This window comes from Carcharhinus amblyrhynchos, chromosome 25 (genome assembly GCF_965287045.1).
Source record: "Carcharhinus amblyrhynchos chromosome 25, sCarAmb.v2.hapA, whole genome shotgun sequence".
Classification (NCBI taxonomy): Eukaryota; Metazoa; Chordata; class Chondrichthyes; order Carcharhiniformes; family Carcharhinidae; genus Carcharhinus; species Carcharhinus amblyrhynchos.
In genome coordinates this window covers 28,973,977-28,993,831 of record NC_137348.1, presented here as the reverse complement: position 1 = coordinate 28,993,831, position 19,855 = coordinate 28,973,977, and the positions used below count along the sequence as shown (strand labels likewise).

Genomic DNA, 19,855 nt, shown 5'->3' with positions numbered 1-19,855 from the left:
TTATTATGCATAATTCTCAGAGTCAAAATACTCAGCTTTGATGAACGGTAATCATGGAGCTTATATGTTCTATCAAAAGAAATATAATTGTTGCAAAGAGACATAGGGGCTATGTTAATAACTGGCTGTTTAGAATCAGAATAGAAGTGGGTTTGGTTGTGAAAGGGTGTTTGGTATTTGAACGACACATTCAAATTTAAACCCACAGTGCTATTGCAATAAAAATATGTAGCGGTTCACTAAGTAATGTCTTCAACCTTGCTTGAAAAGACCTGTCATCAATTTTTCTGCAATATCTTGGGCGCACTAGGAAGGCAATGAATTGTTTTCACATGATTTACGACATTGAGTCACGATCGGCAAAAGGATTAACATTTGACATGAAGACATGGATCTCTTAAATATCATTGAGGCCATTCAACTAACATGCTCCAACGAATGTCAAATTTGTGAAACTGGGTATCAAAGTAGATTAATGTGAAAGTGCTTTGCATCCAATGTGAAAGAAGTCAAAAAATGTTACTCTTAAAAGAATGATTAATTCTTCTGGGCAAACTCATCCAACAATATCAGTCTGCATTTGGAGCTGGGGGATGGTGTTCGAGAGAAGCAACGGCTGAGAGATGGCTTTTTTCTGTTTGGTTCTCGCCCACAGCAGCCTCCACAGGCTGGGCCTCTTTCTACATCACAATTGAGAAAATAAGTGAGATTGTGAGGTCCGGTGGGAGTGTGTGATGAGGAGATGGGGCTCTTATGTTAGGAATGAGGGAGCCAACAGGTTGCTTAGGTTGACAGGGGATGTGGGAGGCAAGGAATTAACTTGATAGCTTGTTGATTGTGGAGGAACGAAACTCCTGCTCCTCCTGGCCCACAAGCAGTGCTGTAAAGACAACTCACTTGTGGATTCAGCCTAAATTAGTTGAGAATAGAATGACTGCTAAAATGAAGGGCGACACGCTAGCACAGTGGTTAGCACTGCTGTCTCACAGCGCCAAGGACCCAGGTTCAATTCTGGCCTCAGGTCGCTGCCTGTGTGATTTTCCACGTATCTGTGTGGGTTTCCTCCAGGTGCTCGAGTTTCCTCCCACAGTCCAAAGATGTGCAGGTTAGGTGGATTGGCCATGTTAAATTGCCCCTCAGTGTTAGGAGGATTAGCAGGATAAATATGTGGGGTTGTGGGGATAAGGCCTGGGTGGGATTGTAGTCAGTGCAGACTGCACTGTAGGGATTCTATGAAGGGAGGCTGCCTTATTATATCATTCAAATGACCAACTCACTTTGTGTGAGGGGATTGATCACCTGTCTCTTTCCCATCTTTGTTACAAACAGAAGGCACATTGGATTCTTGTTTCAGCTATTTTGTATTTCAACATCTCATGACCCTGAGCCAGCCATTTTTTTGTAGAAGTTAAGGTTCAGCGCATTGATTCTGGTTGTGCTAAATGGGAAAGAACCCACATTCTTAGTGAAACAATTGCCATTAGTAGATATCAGGTCTAATTACCATCGCTGTTGTCTGCCAATGTTTTTACCAGCAGCAAGAGTAAAACAACATTAGAGATCTGAGAAAAACACTTGGATAGACAGTATTCCATTTGGCTGCTGCCAATCCACAGAACTCAATTTGTACATAAAAACAAATAAACTGTCATAAATAAGTGGCCTGAATCCTGATTACCACTGAAAACCAAAAGGTTATACATGTTAGAATGTACCCGGTGACAACTTTGTATTGGATGTAATGTGACCAATAGTAATAAGCCGCAAAGCTCAGCTGACCCAGTAACCCATGGAAACAATTACAGAATGATGTGATGGTCAGCTGACTTGCCTAACTCACTATAAATAAGAACCTGTTTGGAATTGTGGGGAACTTGGAATGGCCTAAGGCAAGGCCCCAAGTTTGGAGTAATGAAGTTTCTTTGATTTATAAGCTGGAATAAATTTTGTTATATTTTTATCACCTGCATTTGAAGAGTTCTTTCTGAAGAGAAAAACAGGCTGCCGGTCATTGGAATTTAGAAGAATTAGAGGTGATCTCGTTGAAATATGTAGGATTCTTATGGGACTTGACAGGGTAAATGCTGAGAGGATGTTTTCCCCTCATGGGAGAGTCTAGGACCAGAGGGCAAAGCCTCAGAATAAAGGGTCACCAATTTAAGACCAAGATGAGGAGGAATTTCTTCTCTGAGGATTGAGTATCTTTCGAACTCCTTGCCACAGAGAGCCCTGGGGGCAGAGTCCTTGTGTATATTTAAGGCTGAGATTGATAGATTTTTATCAGTAAGGGAATCAGGGGTTATGGGAAAAGGACAAGAAAATGGGTATGCAGAATGTCAGATCAATAATGATCCTATTGAATGGTGGAGCAGGTTGGAGGGGCTGAATGGCCTATTCCTGTTCCTATTTCTTATAGGATGGTTATAACTCACATGGAAAATAGCATTGATCAAAATGTTACAATTCAAAACTTGTAGCCAATCATTGTTCTGGTACAATATTAAAAGTTGCATCAGTAAATATATATCACCAGCAACAGTATATTGCTTGTGACATAAAGTTCCTGAATCCTGGTTGAAGCTTTTTGTTTTGCACTTAGCAGGACAATTGGCAAGGGTACCAATGTCAGGAGAAACATTGTATGTGACGAGAGTGCTGGTTGGTTGACAAATCGATTCTGATTGGTAGAGGTGTTGCCATGGAGAATGCACTAGTTGATGGTGACTGATAGTAAAATACCAAATATTGTTTGAAATTTAAACCAGGCAGCTTGACATTGGTCAAAGCATTGCCCTGAGGAATGAACCAGCAAACGGCTGTCACTTATTTTGTTTAATTGAAAATGATAGATACAACATATGTGCATTTCCTGCAAAGGACAGGGCCTGTATATTAATATGTAGCTTCCAGTGGATGCATGTGCGCCACACTGCGAGCCTGACTAAAAATCTTAAATTGGTCGTCAGTGCAATTCTTGGCATGCTGAGGATTTTTTAGCAAATGTTGTCCAATCTCAGAACCACATCTCATGTTGGGGCACGGTGATTTGAGTTGTGCAAGCACAGTTTGGTTAGATACGGTCTGCACTGTGCCCACTATGAACAGCAGAAGGGACAGGTTGTCTAGTGTGATCCGCCAGTCTTTGGGATGTACAGCCTACATACCTAGCATCACACTGGCACTGAAATTCATCTACCATATTCTCATCTGTGCGATAGTCTGTGAGGCTTGATGGCAGTGGCAAATACCACTCACATTGCTGCTGAATGGTAGTTGTGTGAAACAGCATCACCTGTTGCTCAAGTTTGAGATACCTTACCCTCCCAGGATAATCTCAGGTAGATTGGGCACTTTAGTGCCCAAAGTGACGGCTTTAGGCCCATTCACGAGTTTGTGTAATATACAGCCTGAGATGATCTGATCAGGATAGCCATTATCAACATGATGTCTTTGATGCACCCTCTTCAGCATCAGGCTTGCGTAGCGTGCTCGTGGCTTCAGTCCTATTTGTGAGGCTGTTGATAATCTAATAGTGCGTGGAACTATAAGAATCCCAATGCATGTATTGAACAGTAACAATAGTCTTGGGGCAGACCGTGATACAGAACCACGGACCTATCCACGGATCTCTTAAACGCCCCCAAACTACGCGCATCCACAACTGAGCAGGCAGGGCATTCCAATCCCTCACCACCCTCTGGGTAAAGAACCTACCCCTGACATCCGTCCTATAACTACCACCCCTTAATTTACAGCTAAGCCCCCTCGTGCTAGCTTTCTCCATCCGAGGAAAAAGGCTATCACTGTCCACCCTATCCAAACCTCTGATCATCTTATATGTTTCAATAAGGTCCCCTCGCAGCCGCCTTCTTTCTAATGAAAACAACCTCAAATCCCTCAGTCTCTCCTCGTAGGACCTCCCCTCCATACCAGGCAACATCCTGGTAAACCTCCTCTGCACCCTTCCAGTTGAGGAAACCTGGTTGGCATGGAAGAGTTAGGCTGAAGGGCCTGTTTCTGTGCAGTAGACTACATTTTTACCTTGTCTGATGCTTCAACTTGGTTTAAGAGTTAGTGTCACAAGTAAGCTTACATTAACACTGCAATGAAGTTACTGTGAAAATCCCCACTTTGTCACACTCTGACACCTGTTTGAATAAACTGAGGGAGAATTTAGCATGGACAATGCACCTAACCAGTATGCCTTTTGGATTGTGGGAAGAAACCCATGCAGACACGGGGAGAACATGCAGACTCCACAGACAGTGACCCAAGCAGGGATTCAAACCTGGATCCCTGGAACTGTGAGGCAGCAGCACTAACCACTGCTAACGTTGAGAGTGAAACTTAACATTTCAAATTCGAAGCATGTAAATTGCAGCTCCACAAAGACTCTTCCTTGGAAAAAAAAACTGCACAAAGCAACAAAGCGCGACAGCAAAGCTATAACTGTTGTGCCCAGCGCAACAAGAGTTGGTGCATAACTCGTCTCTCGCCAATTAGAGGAACAACAATCATTTCCAGAACAAGTAAAAGCCATTTGGTCCAACATGGTGAACTGCTCTGAGTGAATCTACCCAGCACCTTCTCACCATATCCATCAATCTCCCCAGAGTATCCAGTCGTCTCCTGAGTGAATGGATACCCTTTCCCTGGTCATTCATTCTGTAAACAGAGGTGGCAGTGCTGAGCAAATCAGAGAAACATCAAGACATTGAAAAGAAATTTCAAATACTCACATGTTGCCACCATTGTTGAGTGCATTCTTGTTCACTGGGTGAGAGATGGACTTGGTGTTGTTAAGGGAGGGGGGCTCTTCTTGTGTGGGCGTCAAAGCTCCCACCATACGCTGAAAGAACGATGTTCGAGTCTGTGTGAAATATAATACATTGCAGGTCTGGAATGAAAGGGACTTATGGATGCAAACCAAAAGAAAAGGTACAAGCAAAATCAAAGGCAAAAATTCTGAGGAGACTGTTTCGTTGGTGGACCCCACTGCTGGGTAATTCCAATTGCATGGAAAGGCCATATTATTCTGTGTTATAAATGCCGTACTCCTCTTCTGAGCTTTTTTTAAGCCCTTCAATGCAGAAAAAAAATGGCAAAATGGTAATTTACTGAAAAGTTGCACCACTGCACAGCACTGATTGCATAACAGAAAATGGGTTACCTCGTCAGCAGACACGTGGTGACTTATTTTAGAGGGAATCAGTACTTTCCAACTTAGTTCCCCTTGTGCTCAATTACGGGGTTTTCATATCAAAAATTTGAAGGGAAAATTAACTTGAGAGAAATCTTTTCTGTTCATTTTAGGCAAATATCTGTCTGTGAATCCAAACAAGAGTACTGCAGACCTGATAGGAACCGTGTGACACTGTACTCAATAACAGGCCTCAGTTTCATCATGGTAGCTATTGGCAGTCTGAAAGGAAGCAGCTCAACAGAGGAAGGAAAGTGTTGAGGAGAGCAGAGGACTGGTATCGGCCAGAGGGGGGGAGGATGGTGAAATGCAGGTGGAGGTATAAGCATCTCGGGCAGGACAAAACTCATGCAAAAAGGAAGAAAAGAGAATTTGATACAGGTACGAGAGAGAAGGACATAAAATGGTGAAGGAAGTGATGTACGCATGCTTGCACTGAAGCAATAGGTTACTGTCGCAACCCAATGACGAGAGTTTCACTGAAAATATAAACAAGTACAAGTTCACTCCACACTGGAGTTATCATTTATGCTCCTGCCACTGACAGCACAAGCAGCCTGCACATTGCTACTCTTAGCCTTGTGCTTAGTTGTCCCATTGGCACATTCATTCACTGAACACACATCAATCTTCCTTCCAGTGGGGAGTTGGTGGAAATGACCCACCCAGCAGTCCTCCTAAAGCAACCAAACCTACATCTATACAATCAAGAGGCCAACCAGTGTACAGATGGGATGGCAACTAGTGAAATGGATTTACAGGTTTTTCTAACCTATACTTAGAACAGGCACTTTATTTTACACCTGCCTTATAATGATACGTAAGCAATTATGAAATGTTCATGTATTTTAACTGAGGGATAGAAATAAATTTATGCACTTTATTGTCCTTGTGATAAGGGTCAAGTCTTTTGTGATCTCCTGGAAGCTGGATTTTATTTTCCCTAGTGGATGGCCCAGTGGCACAGCAGCTAACACAACTGTCTCACAGCACCAGGGACCCAGCTGACTCCAGCTTCGGGTGACTTTGTGTGGAGTTTGCACATTCTCCCCATGTCTGTGTAGCTTCCCTTCGTGTTCTCCGGTTTCCTCCCATAGTCCAAAGATGTGCATGTTGGGTGGATTGGCCGTGCTAAATTGCCCCTTAGTGACCCGAGATGTGTAGGTTAGGGGATTAGCTTGGTAAGTGTGTGGGGTTACAGGGATAGGACGGGGAAGATGGGGCTGGGAAAGATGCTCTGTCGGAGAGTTGGTGCAGACTCGATGGGCTGAATATCCTCCTTCTGCACCGTGGGGTTTCTATAATAGTGGTCTAATGGTTGCAATGGACTTTTTGCTTTGTGGTATCCAATGTGGGAAATGTGATTCCTCAGCTTTGCTACTAACACATGTTGAGGCCTCCATTGTGAAGCAGGTCCCTTTTCCCAACAGAAATGTGTGCAAATATTACTAATTTTAGAAAATAACATCTGATATTGTCTTTTCTCCACCTCTGCCCAACGGTAGGGTCCTGGCAGTTAGCCTTCCAATACCCTTATTGGCATATAGTAACTAGCAGGGGAGTTAAAACCAAAGGGAGACAAAGTACAGAATGAATAATCTAAGAAAATATTGCATTGCGAACACTGGATGGAGATTATGGGCTAAATTTTCATTCTTGGGTTGCAAAATAAGTTGGGCCATTTACACGATTCACAAACTACACCCGTGTATGCTATCTAACTCCATCCAGATCATGGTGAAAAAAAGTTTTAAGGTGGCTAGCTCCCAGGGCCCTACCACTGGGCAGTGATGGAGGAAAAAAAACAATATCAGATGTTGTTTTCTAAAATTAGTAACACTTCCACAAACAGCCAAACAAAAATCCAGCCCTGTACCTGAAAGCAGCAGCAGCCTCCAGGCTCCTTACCGCTCTTAAGCATTTGTCTCAAACACAAACCTCTTAATTGTTCAAAATTTATCCCAAAAACCGGGAAAGGAAATTCTTTTTTACTTTGGGATGCAAGGGCAAAATAACGAAAGATCATTTGGAGCCTTTTGGCTCAATGACGCACTCCCTCCAGAATATACCTATCAAGGACTAACCCACTCCTGTCACTTGCTCATTCCCCTGTTTCAGAAACAAGCTGGAGTTTTCCATTTAAACCTCACTGCCTGGGTGGTTATCTGCCTGATTTTCAACCCGCTGATTTCACTGGGCTAAAAGTCAGGCAGGTTTTACAATGGGCAGGCAGTGCACTTTGCCAGCTTTTCACTCGAATAACGTAGATGAAAGTTGCCCTCAATAAGTACCCTCCTGCTCTGGAAAACAAAACTGTCCCAATGTCGGAGAGTACTACAAGCATACACAAATATACATATACACACTTGCACACAAAGTCAGACTCAACGTTTGTTACAGATTTCTTCTTAGAAAGGATTTGAAACAGATGTTGTACAGTTGCAGTAATTGCAGTAATCAATGCAAAGTAGTCTAAAATGATAGAGCTTGAGCAGTTAAGACATCAAACATTGTATGGTGATCACAAGAACCGAACATTCATGTAAATCGCATAGTGACCAAACAACTTTACATGTCATTGGTGGAGTTCACTGCTGAGGCTGTTGGGATGGAATAACTATGACCAAATTCATCTCCATGGAGCTAAAGATCTCATTAAACAGCTAACAGAATGAGAAGTTAACAAATGTCAAAAACTCAATGAGAGCCAGCGAGAAGCTAAATACCCAGTACATTCTGGAATATGTAAAATCTTATTTTTAAAAGCTGTATAAGATGTTTAGGGAACTCTCTATTATGGAAATTTTAAGGTTTAAGTTTTAATATTTGTTTATTAGTGTCACAAGTAAGACTTACATTAACACTGCAATGAAGTTACTGTGAAAATCCTCTAGTCGCCAGAGTCTGGCATCTGTTCAGGTACATTGAGGGAGAATTTAGTGTGGCCAATGCACCTAACCAGCACGTTTTTCAGACTGTGGGAGGAATCCCATGCAGACACGGGGAGATCGTGCAAACTCCATACAGACAGTGACCCAAGCCGGGAATCGAATCCAGGTCCCTGGCGCTGTGAGGCAGCAGTGCTAACCACTGTGTGCGACTATGAAACAGCAGGGGAATAATCATGGTGTTGGTTCATGGCTCAGTCTTTCTAGTTACCTGTGACAAGCCGCCAGGCTGCTGCTGCTGAATCCTTTTACTTTTGTTCTGCTTGTAGTAATCAAAAATCATCAGAGCTGCATAGACTTTCCCCACTGTCAACTCGGTGGCTGCAGAAAGAAAGAAAGCAAGCAAGATGTGAAAGCCCTCCCCAGTCTTGCAGCCTTGCCCCTTCCAACACAGTGAATCTCAATGGGCAGTCCTTCTCAATCGGGACTATTGAAGGAAAGAAAGAGCTTTGTGGGGAACTCTTATCCTCTGCAACTGTTTCTTTCTCCTGTATTTGAGCTACTGCGCACTGCAAACATTTTGGACAAGGTGCATACATGAACAAAAACTGAAATGAAACACAGTTGCTTTAATTGTAGAATATCCTGCAAAGTGACGTGGAAGATTCCACATCCTCTGACATGTCAGTTAATAGATGGATTCCTTGAAAATCAACTTTCTTGCTCTGACATTTTTAATATCCCTTCTAGACTCAAAAATCAAGTCAATCTTTGCTGATCTCAGCTCAATAAATTGATGCATTGGATACATAAGGCGAGAATTTCCATCCGCGCTTACCCCAAGGCTGGAGAATCCCACCCGAGGTCAATGAACCTTTGCATGGTTTGTGTTCCATCCACTACAATTCCTGAGGTGGACGAGATGTGAAAATTCTGCTGATATTGCAGTTTGTTTTTAAAATTCATGCATTTATTAATTACTCTTAATTTTGCTGTCAGGGACACAGGTCCAAATTAAGAGAAGTTACATTGAAACCAGTTTTCAGTAGTTTTTTTGTCACGAAAAGTAGGTCATGTGGACTTGGCTTCTGAGTTGGGCAGTGGAGATAGGAACTTGCCAAGACACAACTGACTGCTAGGAACAAGGGACTGATTACAGCATGTTTCTGATTGAATCATCTAAGAGGGAGTAACTGGTTTCTCAGTATGTGTTTATTTTGTGACTTAACATATTTAACACATAGTATTTACATTTATATGGCAGTATATATGATTGAATATGTTGATGCATTGGAAACGTAGGGTGAGAATTTCCATCTGTGCTTCCCTTAGGCAGGAAAATCCCACCCGAGCTCAATGAACCTTTGCATGGCCTGTGTTCTGCCTGCCATAATCCCCATAGTGGTGGGATGTGAAAATTCTGCTGATATTGTGGTTTGGTGGTTTGTTGGGAAAAAGACACGAAAGTCTGAGGTCACGTACCAACCAACTCAATAACAGCTTCTTTCCTGCTGCCATCAGATTTATGAATGGACCTACCTCGCACCAAGTTGATCTTTCTCTACACCCTAGCCATGACTAACACTCCATTCTGCACTCTCTCCTTTCCTTCTCTATGAACGGTATGCTTTGTCTGTATCGTGCACAAAAAACAATACTTTTCACTGTATACTAATACATTTGACGATAGTGAATCAAATCAAACGCCTGTGAGTACTTTACACTTTTCTGGAGGTCTGTAAAGTCAGATGAGTCATGCCATGCCAGTTCCTGATGAACAACCAAACCATCGATTCTTTTGGAGGGTGTCGGGTGAGTGTAAGATGTGAGAAGAGCTCTCTGCCCTTCTTCAAATACTAGCATTAAATCTTCACCTGAACCATTGGAACAGGTAAATGGGACCTCATTTAGTTATTGCAGATGGCACCGCCAATAATGCAGCACTGACCCACTGTGGATTAGGCACTTGAAGGCTTAATTGACATATGTTGAGGTTCATTCTTTTTTATTCACGGTTGGACTTTGGCACATGGTAACTTGGAAACGTATCCAGCTGGACCGATGCCATCCATAATTGCTTTTGTCCTGTGACTTTGTATAATTCAGATCAAAGTTTCAAGAAAAGCTGTCATTGCCCTTGAGTCAGTGTTATATTTAAAAGGTCAAACTCAATGCGGCCAGGCTGCAAGCATTCGCCAGCTCATTCAGAATTTGTGAGCTCGCAAACGTTCCTGTAACTACTCCAATTTGACGATAAATGAACTGTGAAAGTTCACTGTCAGAGATCGAATGCTGTACTTATCCACTAATCTCTTCCAGTGCCGTTTATCATTTTAACACAAGTAACTCCAAGGAAGGAATGGACACAGATCTTCTTCTATGCACAGAGATTGTGTCATTACTGATGATCAGTGATTCATTTGTCTTTGAAAGTATTTTTGTTCTCCTCTTCTAATTTCCTCATTCCCTTTCTGGAAGATGCTGTCTCTTGGATTGTGGGGAAATTCCACAGGAACGGGATAAGCTCCAGAACCCTTCACTCACAGGTTTAGCAAGCAATAATCAAGAATCATTGGAGTGTCACACATGAGAGGAGTTCTGTCTTTTGGCATGAATAATATCCAGTGAGGCCAGCAGATGGCAATAAGCGGTTATAATCCTCGCCCAGCAGCAATGAAGCCAAGTATAGGGCCTCAATTGTTGCCCTGGTCAAAATCAGCCTACACAGCACAGAACAAGGTCTTTTTTGGCCCAGATAGTTTCGTTAAACACTGGGCAGTTCTTCTAGCAACCGACTCATCCAGGCATGGATCACTCACTAGTCTAAAAGCGTCTTCTTAAATGATGGGAAATGTTCTGGTTCTATCAAGTCTAACTGCAAGCACCACATGATCAAACCATTATCAAGACAAATAACAGCATTGTGCCACTGCATTTAATTTTCATTACTGATTTCCCTGTTTGCATTCAGGTGGAACAGATGTTCGGAACCTGCTTTTTAAAGTTCAATATGTGGACTGTCATAATATAGATAACTTGTACAAATCCTTGCTTTATATAAAAGTTAATTAACCCATGGTCTTCACCCAAGTTATCAGTGATAAACTGTCAGATTAAGGCAAAGCCAGGCTTTGTTGCTCATTTGTTTGGATTTAGCTAATACATTAATCAAAATCAGGTCATAGACTCAATAAGCACTGAACACACATTACGTCCTTTTGGCGAAACCAAACCCTTTGGAATTTAGGAAGAGCACTCACGTCTATGTGGAGGCACCAGAATATCCAAAATCTTCTGAGATAGGTTTGGCCAAACAGCGGTTATTTCCTTCCGCAGCTCCGCATCACATTGTTGCTGGTATGCACCTCCTACAGAGGAAAGCAAGCACAGTTAGACTCTGCTCTTGTTCCAGTGTACATGGAAGTTATTGCCCTGTGCCCATTCCGATCTACATCCAGGCAAACAGCAACTGTACTTTTGTTCACTATGTGAGCAAGGCTAACCAGAAAAGCCTAAGCTCTTGGGGTTCACACCATGAAACACACGTCATGCCAACATTTTTGTGCATTCATTAGAAATCTACCCCGACGGTGCATTGCAAAAATAATATAGACAAGCAGATCAGTGGGAGATAAATTGTGATTCTATATACTTGGCATAGAAGCAAAATTGGGTGAGATAAATTAAACGGCGAAAAGCTGCAGCATGCTACAGTGCAGAGGGACCTGGGGGTCCTTGTGCATGAGTCGCAAAAACCCAGTCTGCAGGTGCAGCAGGTGATCAAGAAGGCGAATGGGATGCTGGCCTTTATAGCGAGGGGGATAGAATATAAAAGCAGGGAGGACTTGCTGCAACTGTACAGGGCACTGGTGAGGCCGCAGCTGGAGTACTGTGTGCAGTTTTGGTCGCCGCACTTGCACAAGGATATTTTGGCCTTGGAGGGAGTGCAGAGAAGGTTCACTAGGCTGATACCAGAGATGAGGAGGTTGGACTATGAAAAGAGATTGAATAGACTGGGTCTGTACTCGTTGGAGTTTAGAAGGATGAGGGGGGATCTTACAGAGACATATAAGATAATGAAGGGGATGGATAGGGTAGAAGTAGAGAGATTCATCCCGCTCAGAAAGGACAGCAGGACTAGAGGGCACAGCCTCAAGATAAGGGGGGGGAGGGGAGCAGTTTAGAACAGAGTTGAGGAGGAACTTCTTCACTCAAAGAGTGGTGAATCTCTGGAATTCTCTGCCTGTTGAAGTGGTGGAGGCTACCTCGCTAAATATATTTAAGACACGGGTAGATAGGTTTTTGGTAGGCAAGGGAATTAAGGGTTATGGGGAGAAAGCGGGAGGTGGAACTGAGCCACTTCAGATCAACTATGATCTTATTGAATGGCGGAGCAGGCTTGAAGGGCTAGATGGCCTACTCCTGTTCCTATTTCTTATGTTCTTATAGCCCTTGGAATCAAATGAACTTCTTCACAATGTAAGAATGCCCACAATAAATTAAAGAGAGTTGGGAGATAGTGATAGAGTTCACATGCCTCATTAACGTTGAGGTACAATTTTACTTCCTACAAATAGTCAGCTGGGCCAGATCCTCCCTCTAAGACACAATGGCCAGAATTTTACAGCCCCACCTGCCATGGGAATCAGAGCGGACAAGGGACGGACCTTGGAAAGGTCTATTGGCCTTGGTCGGGATTTTCCGGTTTCAGGGTGAGCAAAGCCATAAAATCCCACCCAATGTTATAAAATTCAGTATATGAAGAAGCATGAAATACCCAGTCACATTCCAGCTGATTCCTTAGGCTACCGTCACCTGATAAGACTACAAGATGATAATGTTTATCAGTATTTACAAAATATGAAAATTTGATTATTTGATGCATCTTACAAAGTTTCTTTGACCTATATTGAGACAATTTTTGGACTTAAAAGAGGAACTTGCATTGCTGAATGGAACACAAATGAGGGCTATTGTAAATGCAAATGACTACAGATGCTGGAATCTGAAACAAAGATGCAGGAACATCTCAACGGGTCCGACAGCATGTGTGGAGAGAGAATTAAACTAACATTTTGAGTCTGGATGACCTTTTGTCAGAGCAGAAGACAAAGAAAATAGGATGAGATTTAGTCTGTAAGGGTGGGGTGGTGATTGACAAAGATGCCATAGACAAAAAGACCAAAGGGGATGTAACTGGTGGTGATGAAGGCTGAAAATGGTGCTAATAGGTTTGTATTAACATTGCAATGAAGTTACTGTGAAAACCCTCTAGTCGCCACACTCCGGTGCTTGTGTGGGTACACTGGGGGAGAATTTAGCATGGCCAATGCACATCTTTCGGACTGTGGGACAAAACCAGAGCACCCAGAGGAAACGTAGGCAAACACGGAAAGAACATGCAGACTCCGCACAGACAGTGACCCAAGCCAGGAATCGAACCCGGGTCCCTGTGAGACAGCAATGCTAAACATGGTGCTATCACGCCGAGGTATATCCTCTCACAAAAATCAGAACAAACCAATCTGACCAATTTTCATAATGTCAGTCTACTTTGTCTTAATTAAATCAAAGGAAGATGGTTGTGGGTTGTTTGCGGCCAATCATTTCAGCTCTGGGACATCACTGCGCAATCGTCTAGCTCTTCACACCAGCAGATCTTGTGTTCTTGCTGGCTGCACATCCCCTGCCAGGGACTTCCCAGCAGCGTGGGGTGGTTTCACTTGGAATTGTCATTGACAACGGCAGGACCAGAACGTCTTGCCATCAGCATGTAGCTTCCCACCGCCAAGAAAAATGCCGCAGGGAATCCTGCCAAATTACTGTCACCGATGGGAGAGAAGCAGAATATTTCTCTCTGATATTCAGTGACATTATCAGCACTGAAAGCCCCAGCATCAACATCGGGGGGGGGCGTTATTAGAAACTGAACTGCAGGGACCAGCTATATAAATAAGGACAGGTCGGAGTCTGGGCGTTCTGCTGTGAGTAATCACCCCTGACTGCTCAAGGACTGTCCACCATCTACAAGGTTCAAGTCAGGTAAGTGGTGGAATATTCCCCAGTAACAAAGATGAGTGTAGCTCCAATATTACTCTTGGCGGTGGAGTGGAATCACAGAATCCCTACAGTGCAAAACAAGCCATTCGGTCCATTGATTCTGCACCCATCTCTGACAGAGAATCTTACACAGGTTCTCTCCCCCATCCTATCCCTGTAACCCCACACATGGTCAATGTACCTAACCTGCACATCTTTGGAGTGTGGGAGGAAACCAGGGCACCTCGAGGAAACCCACGCAGGCACAAAGAGAACATCCAACTTCAAATAAACAGTCACTCAAGCCGGAATCGAACTGGGGTACTGGAGTTGTGAGGCAGCAGTACTAACCACCGTGCTGCCTATCTACTACTACTACTATTAACCACTAAATTTCTGAGAAGCTGCTTTGAATTTCACCATGGCAGATAGGAGAATTAAAATTCAAATTAGCAAAAATAAATTTGGGATTGAAAGCCAGTTTCAGTAATGGTAACCATAAAACTATCAATGGCTGTAAAACCCTTGTGGTTAACTCATGTTCTTCAGGGAAGGAAATCTGCCATTCTTATCTGGTCTGGCCTACATGTGACTCCAGATCTACAGCTACGTGGTTGATTCTTAACTGCTCTCTGAAATGGCCTAGTAAGCCATTCAGTTCAGGGACAAATTAGGAAGGGCAACAAATACTGGGCTTGCCAGCGAAGCTCACATCCTATGAAAGAATAAAGAATGGAAACTCAATGCTATCTAAGCCAAAGTAGCTGCTTGATTGGCAATCCATCATCAACCCAAACATTTGCAGACTCACTGACACAGTGGCAGCAGTGCAAACCATCCCCAAGATGCAATGCCTCTCATCATGGACCCTTGGAAGGTGACCTTTATCATCCAGCAAAGCAAAAGCAGCAGGCACATGGGACCACCACCACCTTCAAGCTCTCCACCAAGTCACTCACCATCCTGACTTAAAATCTATCCCTGTGCCTTCACCGTGATTGAGTCAAAATCCTGGAATTCGCTTCCTAACAGCACTGTAGGTGTGAATTCACCACATGGGCTGCAATGGTTCAAGATGGCAGGCCACCATCAATTTCTCAAGGGAACTCAAGCATGGACAATGAACGCTGCCCTTGCCTGCAATCATAACATCCCGTGAATGAATAAGAGATCTCTGTTGCAGGATGCAGTGATGCATATGTATGCAATGTTCAGATTACCAGCACTGCTCATGGAAGAACAGTGAGGAGAATGCTGAGAGCATGAGTTATCCCCGCTTTTATACAGCGCTGAAGACTACCTATTAAAATTATAGTGCTGATCTTTCCACTGTAATAACTGAGTTTCTTGAAATTTTCATTGGGATTGTGCTAGTGTAATTAAATGTCTAACAAACATATTGGTATAGTGATTACTTACTTTGGTTATGTGATGTCACCACTCAATAGTTTAATGAAATCTATTCAAGAATGACTGTTGAAAATATACACATTGACTGAAAAACTGAATTTCAATCAAAGTCTTTCTTAAATTTAATAAGTTCCAGGCTTTATCTAAAAAAAACCCCACTTTGGATTACATCAGCTAGCAGAAGCACAGCGTCACTACAGTTCTGTTCCACTCCCACTAACGTCAAACGATTGATTGACAAATTGCACAATCAAGGAAAACAGATGTCTAGCTGCATCTTGGCCCCTGAATATTTACAGGAAGTGAGGTAGGTGACATCAGTACCAAGATTGCGTGCGTACTGGTTAACACAACAGGGCTTTGAATCAATTGTAGGGAGGGTGGGGAGAAAGAATACAAAAACCAATGTGTTTCAGTCAGGATAATGCAAATTGGCGTGGTGATGGAATCAATAATAACCCATTCTTATTGTACGGTGTGTGATTATTAGTAGTATCACAAGCTAAATTCTTTAGTGCCGAAGAGTATTGTCAAGAACTCACTTCACAGACAGGTGCCAGGGAACAGTTCAACTCGCTCCACACTCCAAACAACAACTGACCTCTCAGGGCAGTCGCCGGGCTGATCATTTCCCCTCCCTCCGTGCCCCCCCTCCCACATCCTCAGGGGCGGGTCACCTTTTTAAAAAATTATTCATTAGTGGGACATAGATGTCGCTGGCTGGCCAGTAATTATTGCCCATCCCCAGCTGAGAGTCAACCACATTGCTGTGGTTCTGGAGTCACGTGTAGGCCAGACCAGGTAAGATGTGAAAGATTTCCTTCCTTTACGGGCATTAGTGATCCAGATGGTTTTTTCCAACAATCGACAATGGTTTCATGGTGATAACAGATTCTTAATTCCAGATTTTTTTTATTGAATTCAAATTCCACCACCTGGCAGGATTCGAACCCTGGCCCCCAGAACATAAGCTGAGTTTCTGGATTAATAATGTAGCGATAATTCCACTAGACCATTACTTCCCCAACCTGACCCATTCCCTTAAAGGAGCTATGCTCTGACATACAAGACATCACTTACAATCATTAAAAGAGAAAATGGATCTGGCATCTCCAGGGTAGCATCCATACTCTTTAATGGGGCCATGGATTTCATCGATGTGATTCTGAACAGCCACAACTACAAAAACACTGCAAAAGCCAATCATCCTTATTCATGTAAGCAGGCCCTTCGATTGAATTGGCTTGGATTTGGATTGCCTTGAAATCATGTAATCCAAAGGCAAGTTACAAAACACCAAGTGGACAGCACCAAAACTAGCTAAGGGATGGGATACCTATAGACACTGCTGAAGGAAGATTGATGCATTCATCAGGAAATCACAAGAAAGGCAGAGCTGGGTGACCAAGTGGACTGGACTGGTCTGGGAAATGAGGGAGACTCAGTGATGTGCATCTTCAGATTGCAGCCATAAAGACAACCCAACGAGCGACCAAAGGAAAAGATTCTGGTCCCCTTATAATCATGAGCACGTGCTATTTTAGTGGATGTTTGGTACACATGTGCCTTATCTGATAGATCAGCTTAACACAATAGAGACAGAATTAGTAGAGGGAGAAAGTTGTTCACATGTATCTAAATTCCTTTAAGGAATTGTTGTTAGCCATGAAAGTGATCGTCAAAATATATGGTGACTATAATTTCTTACACATCAAAAACTTACTGGTACAAAGGCCACTGTAAGTTAAAGGTAATTTATTAGTCCTAAGTAAGCGTACACTAACACTGCAACGAAGTTAGTGTGAAAACCCCCTGTTCACCACATTCCACTGCCTAGTCAGGTACACAGAGAATTTGGCATCACCAATTCACCTAACCAGCACATCTTTGGACTGTGGGAGGAAACCAGAGCACCTGAAGGAAACCCACGCAGACATGGGGAGAATGTGCAAACTCCACACAGACAGTGACCCAAGTCGGGCATCGAACGCGGGTCCCTGATGCTGAGAGGCAGTAGTGTTAACCATTGTGCAGCCTGGAGATTAGAGCATCATTTATGCGGATACTTCAGTGCAGTACTGAAGTTGGGGTTGCGATGTCGGAGATGCCATCTTTCTGATGTGACATTAAACTGAGACCTTGCTTGCCAACTCAGGATGAAGGGCACTTTTCCAAGAAGACCAGGGAGTTCTGTCAGTTTCTTGGCCAATATTTATCTCTCAACCAACATCAAGATGATCTGGTAATGTATCTTATAATAACTCCAGAAGGCAACTGTAAAGGACAAGTGCTTTATTGCACAAAACAAAGTAAAGCAAAACCACAAGCCTGTGGTGAATACAAACTGGTCCCAACTGGGGCAATTCAACAATGAACCCATTCAGGGGCCTGCTTTATACAGGGCTCGGTACAGAAGCTCTGTTCATTGTTCGTCCATCGTCATCAGTGAGGACCTCGGCACCATTAGTCATTTTGAGGCTGGTTGCAGTGTGTCCGAAGATGACTGATCAGGCCAATTCGGGCACGGAACGTCCTGGCACATATTGGACAGACTTGTGTAGACACTCCACCTGCTGAGTCAATTACCAATCCACAGGGAGCTCATATTCAATGAGTCCTACAGAGAAGTCAACCATTGATTCCCCACGCAAGCCCTGAGGGTTATCACCTATCTCATTGCATCTTGCTTAATTTTGCTGTGTGCAGATTAGCTGCTGCATTTCTCTGCAATGCAAGAGTGACTGCACTTTAGAGAATACGTTGTTGGCTGTAAAGAGAGCTGGGATGCTCTGAGGCCATGAACAGTGCTAGAAAAAAGCAAGGGATTTCTTTGGAATAAACACACTTGAACTCTAAAGTGAACACCGTCCCACATCAATTATTGATCACTGTGTATGTTTTAAGAAATGTCTTTGGAACATGTGTAAAACTTCACTCTCACCTCAAAGCTATGGTCATAATAATGAATTACTCAGACTTTGTGCTTTATGTCAGCAATGTTGTAATCCTTGATGTATTCGCTGTTTAACTTCCATACACTCTTAATCCACTGACTGATGGTTGGTATGTCTTTCCTTTGTGTTCTGGATTCAGCAAGAGCCTCTTTTCTCTTTTATGAAACTATCACAGAGCATTAACAATTATGCTAAAATTGCTGATGGTGAAATCAGTGTACAAACACTTCTTGTATCCATAGAATATTACCTTCTATTTATTTCGACCATGTTAACGCTATTGCTACAATGACAGTGAAGGGAATCGCACACAATTACAGTATATCACAATGTCTCTGCTGCATAGAATCTGAGAATTGTCACGGTGCAGGAGGTGGTCATTTAACCCATCGTGATTGCACCACCTCTCCAAACGAGCATCATGACATAGTGCTATTTCCCCCTTCTTTTCCCCATAACCCCTGCACACTGTTTCAGCTCACGGAATCATCTAATGCCCTCTTGAATGCCTTGATTGAACTTGCCACCACCATACCTTCATTGTATTCCAGACCAGAACCACTTATTGTGTGAAGAAAGCTTTTTCTCATATCACATCTGTTTCCTTTGCAAATCTGTGCTCTCTCACTAATGATTCTTTTTACGAGTGGGAACAGATCCTCCTTATCTACTCTGTCAATCTCCCTCATAACGTTGAGCATCTCTAGCAAATCTAATCTTAGCCTTCTTCTCTCCAAGGAGAACAATCCCAACCTCCCTAATCTATTTTCATCACTTAAAGTTCTCATCCCTGGAACCATTCTTGTAAACCTCTTCTGCACTCTGTCCAATACATTCACAGCCTTGCTATAGTGTGATCTCCAGAGCTGCAAACAATATTCCAGCTGAGGTCTAACTAGTATCTTGTGTAATTTCAGCATAACTTGCTCTTTCCCCAATAATAAAGCCCAGGATATTATATGCTGTCTTCACCTATTCTGACGTCTTAAATGATCTATGCCCAAAGACATCCAAGTCTCTGTTCCTGCGGCCCTTTAAGAATTTAACGCTATGCTTTATATTGTCTCTCCATGTTCATAGAATCACAGATTCCCTACGGGGCAGAAGGAGGCCATTCGGCCCATCAAGTCTGCACCAACCACAATCCCACCCAGGCCCTATCCCCACAACCCAATGCATTTACCCTACTTAGTCTCCCTGACAGTAAGGAGCAACTTGGTGTGGCCAATCCACCTAACCCACACATCTTTGGACTGTGGAGGGAAATCGGAGCACCAGGGAGGAAACCCACGCAGACACAGGGAGAATGGGAAAACTCCACACAGACAGTGACACAATCTGGGAATCAAACCCAGGTCCCTGGC

The 19,855-nt window shown here is 43.1% G+C and overlaps 1 protein-coding gene across 1 annotated transcript in view; it reads right to left on the bottom strand.

The window, feature by feature from the left end:
- cacna1ba (calcium channel, voltage-dependent, N type, alpha 1B subunit, a) overlaps window positions 1-19,855 on the bottom strand; it is a 621,447-nt gene that overhangs the window by 15,083 nt on the left and 586,509 nt on the right. The window contains exons 39-41 of the mRNA XM_080212160.1: window positions 11,349-11,456; window positions 8,360-8,469; window positions 4,740-4,870 (exon numbers count right to left, since the gene is read on the bottom strand). Coding sequence (XP_080068286.1) covers window positions 4,740-4,870; window positions 8,360-8,469; window positions 11,349-11,456 — 349 coding nt within the window. The remainder of the gene's footprint in view (window positions 1-4,739; window positions 4,871-8,359; window positions 8,470-11,348; window positions 11,457-19,855) is intronic.